The 16,894-nt window shown below is 40.1% G+C and overlaps 1 protein-coding gene across 1 annotated transcript in view; it reads left to right on the top strand.

Annotated features, from left to right (window-relative positions):
* The window catches only part of CAP2 (CAP, adenylate cyclase-associated protein, 2 (yeast)), a 199,606-nt gene that overhangs the window by 1,555 nt on the left and 181,157 nt on the right, over nt 1-16,894 (top strand). The window contains exon 2 of the mRNA XM_006888669.1: nt 10,315-10,415. Coding sequence (XP_006888731.1) covers nt 10,315-10,415 — 101 coding nt within the window. The remainder of the gene's footprint in view (nt 1-10,314; nt 10,416-16,894) is intronic.

Genomic DNA, 16,894 nt, shown 5'->3' with positions numbered 1-16,894 from the left:
TGTGATAACCATAAGACCCTATCATACATCGCTTTTAAATTATTCACTCCCTCATCTGTTTCAGTGCAGTATACACAATTTATCCAGTTTTTCTCAGTCTTACCCCAACCCTGATATCAGTCCCATTTTACAACAGTGGCATTATACTGAGTGAAATATCTCAGCCACAAAAGGACAAATATTGCATGGTGCCACTGTTTATTCCTTTCCTTCTTATCTAACCCCCTTTGATTCCTGTAAGTACTTGGGGCTAAAAAAAAATGGCTTAAAGAGGGAGCTTCAGGAGATAGGGGCAGGGAAAGATCTACATTGAAGCTGGGCCCTGTGTTACAGCTCTGAGACAAAAATTATTGTGTAAACACAAAACAAAGCTCAGGCTCTCTCCCTTTCTCTCTGTGTCTCTCTCTCTCTCTCTCTTTCTCTCTCTGTGTGTGTGTGTGTTTCCCCCTCCCTCTGTACTTTGAATGAACTGAAAGGGGGTGCTATTTAAGGGAAGATTGTCAAGGGCCCAGTAGTTGAGACACATCTATAATTTCATCTTAAGCATCTTTTTGTTAATCACAGTGGGTCTATGAGATTTGATCAACCTTATTCATTTAGTAACTTTGCTTTATTATGCTGCATGTTTCTCTATGATTGCTGATCACAAATGGAAAGATTACAAAATCACAAGTAAACTTCACATCCAACTCCCAGGAGACTCTGTAACTTTGAACAAATTAAGACCTCAATGATTGGGGGCCTCATTTACTTAAAAAAAGTTGAGACTGAACTTTTAATTTCTTTATAATAAAGAATTTTCTGGATAAATTGAGAGGCTAAGACAAACCAAGTTTACTGAAATTGAATTGATTTCACATCATGGCAACCCTACTTCTTGGGGGCAGAGTGGAGGTGAGATGTCTGAGGCTATAAATCTTTATGAGAAGAGACTACAGGGCAGGTAATGGATTCAAACTTCTGATCTTTCACTTGGCAGCCCAGCACACTACTCACCACACTGCCACAGCTTTTATAAGCAAAACGAAAGGGCATATAATTAAATTACTTGCATGTTTAAACAAATGTTTTCTAATATAACAAATCATTCTATGCTTGCTTTTTATTTCTTTGTAACATTTCATTGTGCTTTAGACGGAGTTTACAGAGCAAATCAGTTTTCCCAGTCACTTCATACACAAATTGTGTCTCAACGTTGGTTCCAGCCCTGCTGTGTGACAGCACTGTCTTCTGTTTCTCTGAGTTCCTTGTTGCGATTCATGAAGTTCCCCCGACCCCTCCCTATTCTCTCTTCTTTGATTTTGAGCAAATGTTGTGCTGTTGGTCTCATCTAGTTAATTGTTCAGAGGGACACAATCTTCACATTGTTTTATAGTCCCGTCTATTATTTGGCTGGAAATTGGTCTCCTGGGGTACCTTCACTTTTCTGTTAGAAGGTTTTGGAAGGGTAATAATTTTGAGGTTCCTGTAGTCTCTTTTCAAACATTTTGTTTGTTTTTTTTTTTTTAGGGAGTAGGGTTTTGGAATTTTTTTCTCCCTACTTTCTAAATTTTGACCCCTTCTTTACACAGCCTCCTATTCTGATCTCGGTCATGATGGTCAGTCATAGTGGCCAGGCACCATCTAGTTCTCCTAGCCTTAGGCGGAGGCAGCTGTGGTTCATGTGACCTGTTAGACCTTTGGCCTAGTTGCTTCCTTGAGTTTTCATTTTACTTTGTTCTCCTTGCACCAGGTGTGAAAACACCCATACAGTTAGTCAGCTGCTTCTTAGATGGTGACTCACCAGTCACTCCAGATCTTACTCACCAGACTAGGATGTTTGTTAATTGACCTAGATGTTCCCTGAAGCCTTCAACTCCAGTGGCTTAGTCTTGTTGCCTAAGTCATTTCTACAATTGTATCTCCTATATCACTGGCTCACTAATTGCCATCAAGTCTAAATTGACTCGTAGCTGACATGGGGCTTCTGAGGCTGTAAATCGTTCTGGGAGGGGTTGCCTGTCTTTCTCTGGCAGAGTCACTGGCTCAGCCTTTGGGTTAGTAGTACAACTCCCTATGGACTATGCCCTCAGACGCCTCTCAGTTGTTGTTAGGTGCTGTCAACGTATAGTGACCTAATGAACAACAGATCTGAACCCTCTCCTATCTTGTGCCAACCTCACCATCTCTGACATACTCGAGCCCATTGCTGCAGCCACTGTGCCAGTCCATCTGGTTGAGAGTCTTTGCCTCTTTCACCATCCCTCACCTTTCTGAGCATGGTGTCCTTCTCCATGGAATTGCCTCTCCTAACACCATTCCCAAAGTATGCGAGGCAGAGCTTTGCCATCCTTGCTTTCAGGGAGCATTCTGGCTGCATCTCTCCAAGACATACCTGTATGTTCTTTTAGCAGTCCACACCAGTTTTTCTTCTGTCATATTTATTCATTGTCCAGCTCTCAGTAGCATTGCAAGTGTTTTAAAATACCATGGTCAGAATTGGGTTCACCTTCATCCTCAAACGAATATCATTGCTTCTCAGTAATTTAGGGAGGTCCCTGACTGCAGACTTTCCCAGTGTAATATGCCTCCTGATCTCCTGACTGCTGATGCTAAGTGTATTGATTGTGGATCCAAATAAGATGAAGTCCTTGACAGTGTCAATCTTTTCTCTAGCTATCTGATGTCACCTATCAGTCCAGTGAGGACTTTGTTTTCTTGACATTGAGATGCAATCCATTGTGAAGGCTGCAGTGTTTGAACTTCTGTAACAAGTGTTCCAACTCCTCCTCACTTTTAGCAAGCAAGATTGTGTCCTCTTCATACCAAAGGTTATGGATATGAGTCTTCCTCCAATCTTGATGCCACATTCTTCATCATAGAGTCCAGCTTCTCAAATAATTTTCTCAGCATACAAATTGAATAGGTGTGGAGAAAGGCCAGAACCAGACACACACCTTTCTTGATTTTAAACCTTACAGTGTTCCTTTGCTCTGTTTGCACAACAGCTTCTTGCTCTAGGTTTGGCATGAGCACAATTAAGTGTTCTGTCCCATTCTTGAAATTCTGTTATATTTGTGAGTATGTTGTTATCATGTGCTATCAAGTCAGAATCAATTCAGAGTTGACTCAGGAGGGTTTTCAGAACCTATAAATCAAATGGGGAGAGATTGCCCATCTTTCTCCCACAAAGCAGAGATGGATTTGAACCTCAAGCCTTTGGATTGGCAACTTCTTACCACTAAGACACCAGAGCTCCCTATATGAGTGTATATACAGTATTTGCAAATATATGAGTAACAATATCCACCTCCATATTTATATCCACAAATACATTTCTATGTGATCTCCTGAGTTGCTTACCTGTTTGCCTGTGGTGTATCTCCTCACAAGTTATTGTTAGTTATAACTGCTATTGCAGGATTGTATGTGTAATAGTATTTGCTATAGTTGCAGTTTATTCTGCCTGCCTCACAATGTCTTCTTTTGCCTTGGTCACATTGTACTGACTTCCTCCTTATTTTGTATTGCCCTTCCCTTTACCAGTCAGAACTCTTCTTCTATCTAATTAATGCTTAATGCTTCTACCTTTGTCTCCCTGTGTGCTCAAACTACAGTAAGGTCTTTTAAAGCAACTTAGCCAACATTATATTGCCCTACTTGAAAAGAGTAGGATGAGGGAGTTCTGGTGGCCTAGTGGCAAGAAGCTGCACTGCAATCCCAGGGGGCAATCTCCTCCTGTACCAGTCAGATCCCATTTGATGGTACACACAAAAAATAAAATAATTTTTTTTTAAAAAAAAGAAAAGAGTAGAATGGCTGATTAGTAAGCCTAATAGTTAATAAACTGTTGTTGTTTGTCATCAAGCCAGAACCAACTGATAGTTGGCCCTCCAGAAGGTTTTTAAAGACAATAAGTTGCACAGGAAATGATTCCCCATTCTTGTCCTGTAAAGCAACTGGTAGATTGAAACCTCATGCCTTTGAGATTGAAGCACAGTTTCTTACCACTAGGCCACCAGAGCTCCCTGGTAAACAATACTCATCCTTCGTACATTTTACTAGTCATAAACAACATAGATAGATAGATAGATAGATAGATAGATAGATAGATAGATAGATAGATAGATAGACAGACAATATGACTTGTCAGAACAGTCTCTGATTCATAGCCATTTTATGTACAACAGAACAAACCATTGGTTGGTCCTGTTTCATTTTCAAAATCACAGACAAATTCAAGACCATTGTTGAGGCTGCTGTGTCAATCCACCCACCTAAAGGGTTTCCCTCCCTCTCACTTGTCTTCTACTTCAGAAAACATGCTTCCTCCTTCAGTGATTTTACCCTTCAGGTAATATGTCTAAGAGAGTGAGTTGTGCAGGATTCTACTATGACCTATAATGACCTATAATGAATTGACTAATTTTCAGAAGTAGTGTGTTTTCCATGCCTGTATGAAATCTGGAAGATCCACCGAAACCTGTCTATACAGGATGACCATTCTAGTATTAAAAATGTTGTTGTTGTTGTTATGTGCCATCAAGTCGCTTGAGACTCATAGCGACCCTATGTACAACAGCCCTAAACTCTGCATTGTCCTGTGCCAATCGCACTGTCTCTGATACTCCAATCCCAATTATCCCAGTCACTGAATCAATCCACCTCATAGAGGGCCTTCCCGGTAGTTGGAAAACATGGACTTGGTGACAGAAATGGAGCTGGATAAAGAATGATTGAATTTTGCACAATCAATGGCTTATTTATAGCAAATACATTTTTTAAGAGACATAAATGCAGATTATATACTTGGATTTCACCTGATGGTATGCATAGGAATCAGATCGATTATATCTGTGGAAAGAACCGCTGAAGAAGCTCAATATCAGCTGTGAAAACTAGGTCAGGAGCTGATTGTGGAACGCACCACCAACACTCATATGCAAGTTCAAGCTGAAGTTGAGGAAAATTAAACCAAATCCAAGGCAACCAAAATATGACTTTGAGTCTATCCCACCTGAATTTCAGAACCATCTCAGGAATAGGTTTGAGGTATTCAAAATAGTGGTAGTATAATTTCCAACATCACAGCAATGTACAAACAAGCATAATACAGCAAAATGGCAAATGAGTAGTAACCCAAACCATATTGTTGTTGCTGTACATTGTTGTTGAGTCAAAACTAACTCACAATTGACATTCCAATGGATTTTCAAAGTGGCATCCACTTCCATAAATGGCTTGCCTCTGGAAACCCTGTGAACCTGGAGAAACACACACACAAGTGTTGAGGACTTTCGTTCCTAGGGTCGTTATGAGTCAGCTATGACTCGACGGCACTTTACAACAACAACAACAATAGATGCAACAGGAAGAGATTGCCCATCTTTCTCCCACATAGCTGCTGGTGGATTTGAACTGCCTGCCTTTGAGTTAGCAGCATAACTCCTTACCACTTGGTCGCATATTTATTCTTATTTTAGGCTTTGGTAATTTTCTGTCCTATTTTTAACAAAAGGAGCTCGGGTGGCCTAGTCCATAGGGAGTTGCATTGCTAAGCCGAAGGTGACCCCTCTCTGGAGTTCAAATCCACCAGCCTCTCTGAGGGAGAAAGATGAGCAGTCTCCTGTATGATTTACCTCACAAACCTGCTGGAGGGTCAGCTGTGAGTCAGTTCTGACTCAATGGCAATGAGTTTTTAATTTCATTTTTAACAAATACTTAAGGACAACCTCTAACCTTAAATATAGCTGTGATTCTGGTGACGTTATAACTAACATTGGCCATTTTTTTTTTTTCATTTTAAAGAAGAAACTTTAAAAAGGAGTGTGAGCCATTACAATTATATAATTTGTACAGTTCAAGGAATTACTCTGTGATTCTGCTGTGCTGATGTGTTTTATGTAGTGTTTTCTATCCCTCAGTCATCAGATACATTCAACTCCACAGTTTAAGAAATATCTTTGCACTGCAAGCGCTGTGCTAGGTGCAAGGCACTCTGAGATGGATTAAGCATTCATGAGGGTCACTTCATGAATCTTTTGGTCTCAGTGAATTGCTATTGAGTGCTGTGAGAGCTTTGATTAAAGGGATGCTCAAAGGTTGCAATCTGGGGAGAAGACAGGTCATTAAGGCTACCCAGAGGAACTGTGAGAAGAGCTGAGTGATAAAAGGAAATTACAAAATATTCCCTTTTATCATGTACCTCCTGCCATGTAGATGTCTCTACAGTATCACTAAAACCTTCTCTCCCTTTAAATACTCATTAGAGACCTTTCCCACAGCAACAAACAGATTTATCTGTTTCCAAATAGATCCACAAGGAATCTTTGGGCTTGTGTCCCTTTTATAGTAAAGAGGTTTCTATGTACTGTTTTGGAATTTGAGATACCTCAGCTGCGATAGTCTGTGTAGAAGCGATGTTATAGGCATCACTTGCTATCTGGTCACTTCTGACTGATGACATCCCCATGTGTGTCAGATTAAATGCACATTCCTTAGGCTCTAAAATGGCTGTGATCTTTCAGAAGTAGATCTCCAGGGCTTTCTTCCAAGGCATCCCTGGTGGATTTGAACTGCCAGCCTTTTGGCTAATAGCCAAGCACTGACCCATTTGCTCCACTCAGGTACAGTAATTAACTATTTCCATCACTCTTTAGGCCAGAAAATGTGATAAAAAGAGAAGGGCTAGCCTATAAATTTATGAGTATGGATATTTCTGGACAATGTGAAAAGGGGAATCCATGGTTTTGCTTTAGAGGTTAATGCCTATACTGCAGAATTTCTCAGAAGTATATTTCTTGTTAAGGCCCCAGGAATTGGTGGTATACCAATTGATATATTTCACCTAACAGATGCTGCCCTAGATGTGCTCACCAAGTTGTGCCAGGAATTCTGGAGAACAACCACTTGGCCAACTGACTGGAAGAGATCTATATTTGTTCCTATTCCAAAGAAAGGTGATCCCACAGCTTGTGGAAATTATCGAACATTATCATTAATATCACATGCAAGCAAGATTTTGCTGAAGATTATCCAAAAATGACTGGAACAGCACATCAACGGAGAACTATCAGAAGTGCTGGCTGGATTTAGACAGGACTGTGATACTAGGGATATTGTAGCTAATGTTAGATGGATCTTGGCTGAAAGCAAGGAGTACCAGAAGAATGTCTATCTTTGTTTCATTGATTATGCAAAGACATTTGACTGTGTGGATCATAACAAACTCTGTCTGACTCTCAGAAGAATGGGAATCCCAGATCAGTTGATTGTGCTAATGTGAAACCTATACGTGGACCAGGAGGCAGTCGTCAGAACAGAGCAAGGAAGCATTGCATGGTTCAGAATTGGGAAGTGTCTTCACCAGGGCTGTATCCTGTCTCCATACCTTTTCAATCTTTATGCAGAACAGTTTATCCAGGAGGCTGGGCTCTGTGAGGAAAATTGTGGCATCAGGATTGGAGGAAGAATCATCAACAATCTGCGTTATGTAGATGACACAACCTTACTTGCTGAAACTGAAGAGGACCTGAAGCACTTGCTGTGGAAGGTCAGGGACTGCAGTCTTCAGTATGGATTGAGACTCAATATCGAGAAAGCAAAGATTCTCACCACTGGGCCGATTGGCAGTGTCATAATCGATGGTGAAGAGATTGAGATTGTTCACAGTTTTGGTTTGCTTGGCTCCACGGTCAACACTCTTGGCACCAGTAGCCAGGAAATTAAAAGATGTATTGTGATGGGGAAGTCTGCAGTTAGAGACCTCTCTAAAGTGCTGAAGTGCAAAGATACCAGTCTGGAGACTAAGCTGCGCCTGATACATGCCATGATCTTTGCAATCATTTGCTATGCATCGGAGAGCTGGACAATGACTAGGGATGATAGAAGGAGAATTGATGCCTTTGAGCTGTGGTCTTGGAGAAGAGTATTGAATATACCATGGACTGCTAGGAAAGCAAACAGGTTTATCCTGGAGAGGGTGAAGCCGGGCTGCTCCTTGGAGGCAAGGATTCTGAAGCTTCGTCTCATATACTTTGGGCATGTTGCAAGGAGGGACCAGTCCTTGGAGAGGGACGTCATGCTTGGGAGGGTGAAGGGACAGTACAGGAGAGGAAGACTCTTGATGAGATGGATTGATTCAGTGACTGGGGTAATAACAGGGGCAGTTGTATTGGAGATGGTGAGATTAGCACAGGACAGGTCAGAGTTTAGGGCTGTTGTACATAGGGTCGCTATGAGTCGCAGGTGTCTCGGCACATAACAACAACAAGAACAACATATTTCTTGTTACAATAAGCATGAAGTCAATGACTTGGAATTTTTTTTCCAGAGAATGGAAAAACAGGGAAAGATGTGCAGAAAGGTAGTTAGCACCATGTCAGACTGCTGTCCTTTCTGCTTCACTGTAATTTACCAGAACAGACCCTGCATGGACACACTCGGTGGTCATTCTCAGACCTACCATCAACCTCTCCTTCCCCGGGGAGGTGAAGCAGCAGCAAGGGGTGTGCAGTCAGCTTCATTTTCCTACTTGCTTAGAATTCATTATCACCTTTTAATTGCCTCAGGGATTTCTGGTTCCAGAGTCTAAAACAAATTGTGGAGCTAACCCAAAGGCTGCACATTGCTCCAGTGGTTCACATTCACCTGGTGCTCTGCTGGAGAGAGATGAGCATTCTCCTCCCATTGAGGTTTGTACCCTTGGAAACCCAATGGAAGATCACTATGAATCAACCTGATGAGAGGATGTTTTTGAATTGATATTACTATTTTTTATACTGATTTAGTTAACAAAATTTGAAAACATTGTGTTTCACAAAAGATGCTTCCCATTTTCTTCACACCCACACACACCCATCAAATTGTGCGACCCTATGGTTAATACCCCACCCTCGCCCATCTTCACCCCTCTGCTTCCACCTCCACCTTGGATCTTCATACTCATTCTACAATAGTAGTTGTATACAGTATTTGTCCTTGTGGGACTGAGTTAGTTCACTCAGCATAATGCTCTTCACTCCCTCCCAAGTTAGATAGTAATTTACAAAATCATTGCTCCTGCATGCTGCATAGTATTCTATGGCATGAATGTCCCACAGCTTCTCAGTCCATTCGTTTGTAGTTGGACATCTGGGCTGTTTTCATGTTCTTGTGGTGGTGAATAGAGCTGCTGGACAGTATGACAAGAGAAGGAAATAAAAGACATCCAGATCAGCAAAGAGATGGCTAAACTATTGCTATATGCAAATGATATGATAGTGTACACAGGAAATCCTGAAGACTCAACCAAAAAAACTGTTAGAGCTAATAGGCCAATTTAGTAGAGTGGCAGGATATATGGTCAATATCCGAATATCAGAGGAACTCCTCTACAGTAACAAAGAGAACTCAGAGAAGGAAACCAAGAAAGCAATACCATTTACAACAGCCAACCACAAATTTAGTTTTTTCAAATTGTCCTGTTAACGTTAAGGAGCTCTGGTGGTCTAGTTGTAAGGAGCTGCTCTGTTGACCCAAAGGCATGTGGTTCAAATCCACCAGCTACTCCCAGGCATGGAGGGTAAGGAGGAGGAAAAGTAGTCTCCTCTCATGCTATTTGTAGCCTCTGAAACCCTGCTGGAAGATTAGCTATGAGTTGATTCTGACTCCAAGGCACATAACCACTACAGGTAACCTTGGTTACTATTGCAAGTTTGTTACAACATCAGGGCAGGTCAATGTAGAAGAAAATATCCTATCTTTGAATTAATAGACTTGGTTTCATTTTAAGTCCTCAAGTATCACATATGGTTTGCTCTTGGCTATTATCTTTAAAGTTGATGGTTTGAATCCATCCAGTGTTTCTCCAGAAAAAAAGGATCAGTGTTCTGCTTCTGTAGCAATTACAGCCAGGAAACCCAATGAGACGTTTCTGCTGTCACTCAGGGCCATCATGTTCTGGAATTGGCTTGATTCCAGTGCATTTACTTTTTGAAAGACTTTGTTTGAGATTTGCCTCTTATTTGGAATACAGTTTTAGCTAAGTTGCTTGCTCTATCTCTATTTCCTCACCTGTAAAACTGTGAAAGTACCATTGACCTCACTGGAATTGGGAGAAATTTAAATGAAATAATGTAAGTGAAAGTGCTTATTCAAAAAGATGGGGGAAAAGGAAAGCAGAGTTTTCCTAATCTGCAGATAACTGTTTAAAAAATACTGGTTGCACGAATAAATGACTCATTGAATAGACTGAAGATGATATTAATGATATCAAACTTTCATGTTGCCTATGACAAAGCAGTGGTCACTTTGCACTAAACTTTCAGAGAATAACATCAGATTCCTCTTCCAAAGGTGTGGCACCTTCCATAGAAGCCTTCGATAAGCTGATGGACAGCATGGTGGCTGAGTTTCTAAAGAACAGTAGGATCCTTGCTGGCGATGTGGAAACTCACGTGAGTAATTCCCTTCCTTATTCTCTGTGTGGAGTTTAAAAGGACCAGCCCACCCAGTCAACTCTAATGGCCTGATGAGAGCTTTCTTTTCTAGCTGGATACCAGTTGCCATTGAGTTAATTCTAACTTCTGGGGACCCTCTGTGTATCAGAGTGGAACAGTGCTCTATACGGTTTTTTCAATGGCTGATCTTAGAAGTGGATTGCCAGGAAGGGACTTAAACCTGCAACTTTCTATTGAGGAGCTAATCGAGTTAACTGTATACAATACAGTAACTCCTTAGCTAGGTTTTCAGTAGTGAAAATGGTCATTTACTAATTCATTCATTTAATTATTCATGCAACATTTCTGGATTGAGCCTGTGCACAGTGCTATTTTAGAAGCTGAAATATAAGGATAAAAAAAAAGTAAAAAACAGCCAATATCTGACCAGCTGTAATTTTTATTTTGGTCTGGAAAACAATGTCAACGTATAAATATATAGACTAATTCAAATAGTGTTAAGGATCATAAATAAAAATAAAGCTGGGTGTCTTAGGCTGGGTTTGCTAGAGAAGCAAAACCAGGAAAGAGAGAGAGGGAGAGGAAAGGAGGGGAGGGGGAAGGAAGGGAGGGGGGAGAGGGGAGGACAGGAAGAGGGAGAGGGAGAGGAGAGAGAAATATCAAGCTATAGATAGACAAAGAAGAGAAATATATTTATTTTAAGGAAAAATCTAATGTAATCATAGAATCCGACAAGTGCCAAATTCAAGGTCAGATGACAAAATAAAGGCTTCTTGTGACTCACATAGTTGTAGGCTCTCACCCAAAGATCAGCGAGTAGCCCAGATGATAGGCTGCTGGCTCCAGAAGCTGTTGAGTCCAATATCAGGAGATAGTATGACAGATTCCTGGTACAAATCCAAATGCTGAGCCAGATGGAATATAGATCAAATAAAAAGCAAGAGAGCTTTGACAAGATATCTTTATATACTCAATGCAGGCCGAATACTACAGGAAACTCTTGTTGATTGCTCATAGCAGAACTCATCATAGAGATGATCAATCAGATCTCATCAAGAGAATGCCTACACTATAAGAGAATCATGGGTGGCCAAGTCGACCTACCACTTTAACCATCACTCTAGCTAATGATATAGAAAGTCTGGGAGCAGAGATTGCTGTAGATGCTAGCTGATATGGAGTCTTTCTGACTTGTGGCATCCTCATACACAAAACAATATGCTGTCCTGTTCTATCCTTGGGATCCATTGTAAATCAGATCAGTGTGATCCATAAGTTTACATGGACTGCTTTTCCAAAGTTCCTTGCCAAGCATTTCTTCTTAGTCCATGTAAGTCCGGAAGCACTTTTGGAACCTGTTGAGCATCATTGTAACACATAGTTCTCCAGCAACAGATGAGTGGTAATTGTGTATGAAGTGCACTATCTGGAATGGAACCTGGTTTCCCACAGTGATGACAAGACTTCTACTGAATAATCAATTCCCCTGTTAAAGAGTTGGAGACAGTGACAGCTTATCTGGGGAGGTATCTGAAGTGAGGGAATGAACTGGGCGATAATTCAGAAAGGAGAATTCCAGGGTGAGGAAGTTGCAAGGTCACAGGCTCAGAGAAGGAGATGCATGTGGTGTGATCTAGGTAAAGTTGGTCAGTGAGATGATGAGTGAGGGTGAAACACAGCAAAGAGCCAGATGACATAGTGTCTTCTTGGACACAGTTAGGTGTTTGGGTCTTATTCTGAATATAAGATAACATTTCAGGGCACAAGGAGGGTGAGAGTACAAAATTTGATAGTTGTTTTTAAAAAAATCTCTCTGGCTAAGCTAAGTCAGTCACCCCTACCCTTCTGTTTCCCAAAATGCACCTTAAGAAAAGGCAAGTTACAGAATTTGAAAGGCTGTGGTTTGCATGAGATCTTAAAAGATACCTTTTTTTCTTAAGCTGGCCCCAAAATTTTAGGTATATTTGGTACCTTCTTAATAATAGATATTTTTAACATCATCTCTGGGGCTAGTCATTATTTGCGTACATTAATAAAAAGCTAATGTAATAGACAAGCCAGTTGAAAAACTTTGTTGTTTATTTTTATTTTCTCCTTTTATTTGTTTGCTTATTTGCGTTTACAAATCATATTGGTTTCTTATTCATATACAGTTTATTTTTATAACATTACTGTTATAATTTCATTGACTCATTGATACATATTTTATAACATTAATTGCCATTGGCTAATGTAATTCATTCATTTTAGTGTTTAATAAACTCCAAAGTCTTTCTTAAAAATGTGTTGAGTTCCTTTCTTTCTTTTGCCATTTGTTCCAGTAGAGGATTGAATTTCTAATCTCTCTTCTTATAGATTTCTCAGCAATTAAACAATCCAGATTTATTATAGATGCACAGAAAACCTGAGGTTGTGGTTTGAGGTTTTTTAAAAAAATTAAGAAGAGGTTCTCTCTTTATTCTTTCTCAATTAGACAATACATGCAGTGCTCCTCCTGGACCTTTGGTGACACAGGATATACCAGAAGGTTCAGGATAGTTAATGAATACTATTTATAGTCACATTTTCAGTGTATTTATATGTCAAATCCAAGAGCACAAAGGTTCTTTGCATGACTTATTTTTCATTAAATATTCCTGTTGAAATACTCATTGGTGTAATGGAAAAGCATTAACACATAAGAGTTCTAGAAAAGCCAGTATAATAAGACATATTCACTTCAGTTGTACCTTAGAATTACAGAATTACAGTAGTCTCTGCTTTTGGAGCTAGGATTTTGAAGCTCTGTCTCACACACAATGGCCAGGAGGGACTGGTCATTGGAGAAGATGCTCAGAGGGGTGGAGGGACAGCACAGGAGAGGAAAACCCCAGATGAGATGATTGATACAGTTACTGGGGCAATGAGAGTAGGAATGTTGGAGTCAGAGAGACTGGCTCAGGACAGGACAGGCTTCAGAGGTGTTGTACATAGTGTCGCTATGAGTCACAGGCAATTCAGCAGCACATAACAACAATAGTAGTCTCTTTTCCTCAGTGTTCTTGTTTACAGGAAACTTTGTGTAAAGTTATATAGTTGACTCTGCTTCTTACATTGTTGAAGCATGAGCTCTGGTAGCCTAATGATAAGGAGTTAAGCTGCTAACCCAAAGGCAAGCAGTTCAAATGCAATTGCTGAGCAGGAGAAAGATGGGCAGTCTCCTTCTGTGCAAGTCACAGGCTCTGAAAACCTGTTGGAGGGTCAGCCATGAGTCTGTTCCAATTAGATGGTACATATGAACAGCAATAACAACAATGATGATTGTGAGCTGACATGTAAAAAGAACTACTATTCCCAATACTCTAAAAAGGGTTCCTGAGTGATTGAACAATGATGAAATCATTTACACATCATTGTTATGAAATGTCAATTAAAGTTGACATTATTCTACTGAGGTACACAGTATGTCATAACAATACTTATTAGTATTTTTTTTACAAATTTCTGGATGAAAGTTCTTTCCCAAGTAATAATGAGGTCTCTGAATACACCTGCATACTAAGTAAGTCTCTTCAAAGTGCATAGTGCAAGCATTCACCTTAAATCCTTTATAGAACCAAGTGAATTTATAAATAAAGTATAGCTTAGTTTATGTTAAATTTTTCCTTCATGTGGCTCAGCTGACTGAAAACAGTATGACCCAAATGGAGGAATATTAGTACCAATGAATATGCATTGCTTAAATAATTTTTAAAAAAAATTATCTCCCACTGATTTGTTTTTTTTAAAAAAACAACAACAACAAAGGATGTCAAAGAGGAGAAGAGGAAAAAAAAAAAGGCAAGAGAGAAAAACCGTGTCAGCTGTAAGTTTAGACTGATTTTTAAGCACAAAGAAAAGTGCAGGCGGCTATGGCCCATCTGCCCATGGCTTTAACAGTTTGAACAAGTAATTTCTTTTTCTCTCTCTCTTATGGAACCATGTGTCATTGGCATTAAGCTTGCAGCTGCTGCCTCTCACAGAAGCCAGAAGTGGGGGTTGACTTTGTTCCAAGCACACACCTGTTGCGTAGAATAAAAACCCTCACATACCTGATTGTACAGTATGGAAATTTGAGAATGACACAACTGTGCATCATGCTAAGTCCTGCCCCTGCGCGCAAAAGCTATTTCACAGATACTAATAATGAACAAGGGCTGCCGAGCTAGTATTTAATGTCGAGTTGTGATTTAACGTCTGTCTCCATGTGTTGGCTGCTGGTTGGGCTTAATTTACTGAACACTCAATGGTCTGTTGACGAAACAGACCACAAAAAAGGGGATCTAATAGCTACAATTAGGAGGCTCTGCTGAACCGAAGAACAGAACAGGTTTAGAAAAGATTAGATCTTGTAAAGCCTTCTTATGTGCAACATAAACCAAAGATCTTATTTAAATTACTCTTCAGCCCAGAGACAGCTTGTACCCCTTTTAGGAAAGGATCAACAATACGTAATTTTATAATATATGTTTAGGGTAAATATAGTCCTCAAGGTCAAAGGAAAGAATCTTTTGCGAACTATACTTTCACCCAAGCCCTCGGTTGAACACTATTGATCCCTAAAATATGATTTCTTTTTTTATCTAAGTTGCCCTGTTGTTTTTAGTGGTGTATGGAATTAATCTCAAGTCTATTTTTAAAAAATTTGAAAATTCTGAAACAGCTGCTAATTTTATGGCTCTCTTCCTATCCCAAATCCTTTTTGGAGATACACAGGAGTTAGGTTTTAAACATTTCTAAAAATCTAAAATATTTATTTCCTGTTATTGGTTAAATTGCATGCAAACAACTTTATTATGTTGCAAAATGAGACCACTGCAGTATGAACAAAAAGGGCAAAGAAATTCACCGGAGAAATCTAACACCATAGAGTTAAGGTCTATCCTGAACAATGTGAGATCCTTGAATCCACTGATTTGATGAAATACTAATATTTCTATACGATGTAGCTCTTGTTTGATGAGTCATGATCATGGTGCTAGATGCTTCTAGTCTTTGTTGTCTTACTTAAGTCATCAGCAGACCTTTTGTTTTATGTCTCATTGGTTAGGTGGTGAGCCTTCAGGGTGGCAGGGTGAGATATATCTCTACCTCTGACCGGTACTAACTAACCATTTGTTTTCAAGATGATACCAACCCACAGTGACCTCAAGGGTGTCAGAGTAGAACTGCTCTGAAGGGGTTTCAGTGGCTGGTTTTTCAGAAGCATATCAATCACCAGATCTTCCTTTCAGATCACCTCTGGGTGCACTTGCACTTCTAATTTGTTGGTTTGCAGCTCAGTGTTCATGGTTTGAGTCACCCTGCCCAGAGCTAGCAGTGTGTATTTGGATTTTTGGACTGGTTGTGCTTTGTACAGCCTTAACCTTGAAGTAGTCCCCTAGCCTCTTCAGGCAACATTTGTAAGAATCTTCCAGCTCACAGAGTCCATGCTGCGATGACTCACCAGTTGTCTCAGCATTAAGGTATGAGGGAATTCTTCTGCTTCCAAATGAAGAGCTTGCAGTGGGGTAACATCATCACCATTATAAAAAGCAGCGGGAGCCATGCCAGGGAAAGCACCCAAATCATCTGAACATGAGAATCAATTGGAATGAAGCATGTCTGGAAAATCATGCCCCAAGTACTAAGGATAAAATATCATTCAGCTTTATTACAGTGGAGGGGAAAAAATGGACTTCTTTCATTTTAAAAAGAACACTCAGCCTCCAGGAATCAACCTTCTTACAGAGTATCCCTTCTTCCTGGACCTGTGGAAGAGAAGAGGAAACCTATGATGATATGGTTAGAGCACTTGGCAGCTAAAGTCTGTGGTTCAAACCCACCAGCTACCTACCACAAGAGAAAGGTGAGGTAGTCTGCCTCTATAAAGATTACAGCCTTGGAAACCCAATTGGGCCATTCTTCTTTGTCCTACAAGGTCACTATGTGTTGGAGTCAACTCGAAGGGTTTTGTCTAGAATAAACAATAGCATTATTTCTGGCATAAATAATACAAAATGTCTACGTGTTTACTTCTTTGACTAGTAGTGTTCATATCCTTCCCATAATTTCAGAAACTGTTTCTGGATAATTTGTATTCATTAAAACAGCCATTGACATTTTCTGCTGCTTTATAATCTGGGCTAATACTGGATCTCTCTCAACGTGTCAGAGGCATGGGGTTGAGGTTGATACAATACACCGGCGAAGTCCGTGTACATCTCCCTTCCTGCTCCACCTTCAATACAAGTGCATCCTTCCATATATTTTTATTGTAACTAGACCTAACATGCTTAGGGTGCTTTGGAAGTCTTAAGGCCAAAGAACCAATGTAGAGGCATATCTCAGAGATACTGCAGTTCTATTCCAGGCCACCACAGAAACCCCACATATCACAATAAAGAGTCACAAATACTTTGGCTCCCCAGAGCATAGGAGTTATGTTTCCATTCTGCTACAGTCTATTAAATGTGCAA

The sequence above is a fragment of the Elephantulus edwardii genome, unplaced genomic scaffold (genome assembly GCF_000299155.1).
Source record: "Elephantulus edwardii isolate Elephantulus edwardi_28Jun2011 unplaced genomic scaffold, EleEdw1.0 scaffold00070, whole genome shotgun sequence".
Lineage (NCBI taxonomy): Eukaryota > Metazoa > Chordata > Mammalia > Macroscelidea > Macroscelididae > Elephantulus > Elephantulus edwardii.
This window is presented reverse-complemented; position numbering and strand designations above follow the sequence as displayed.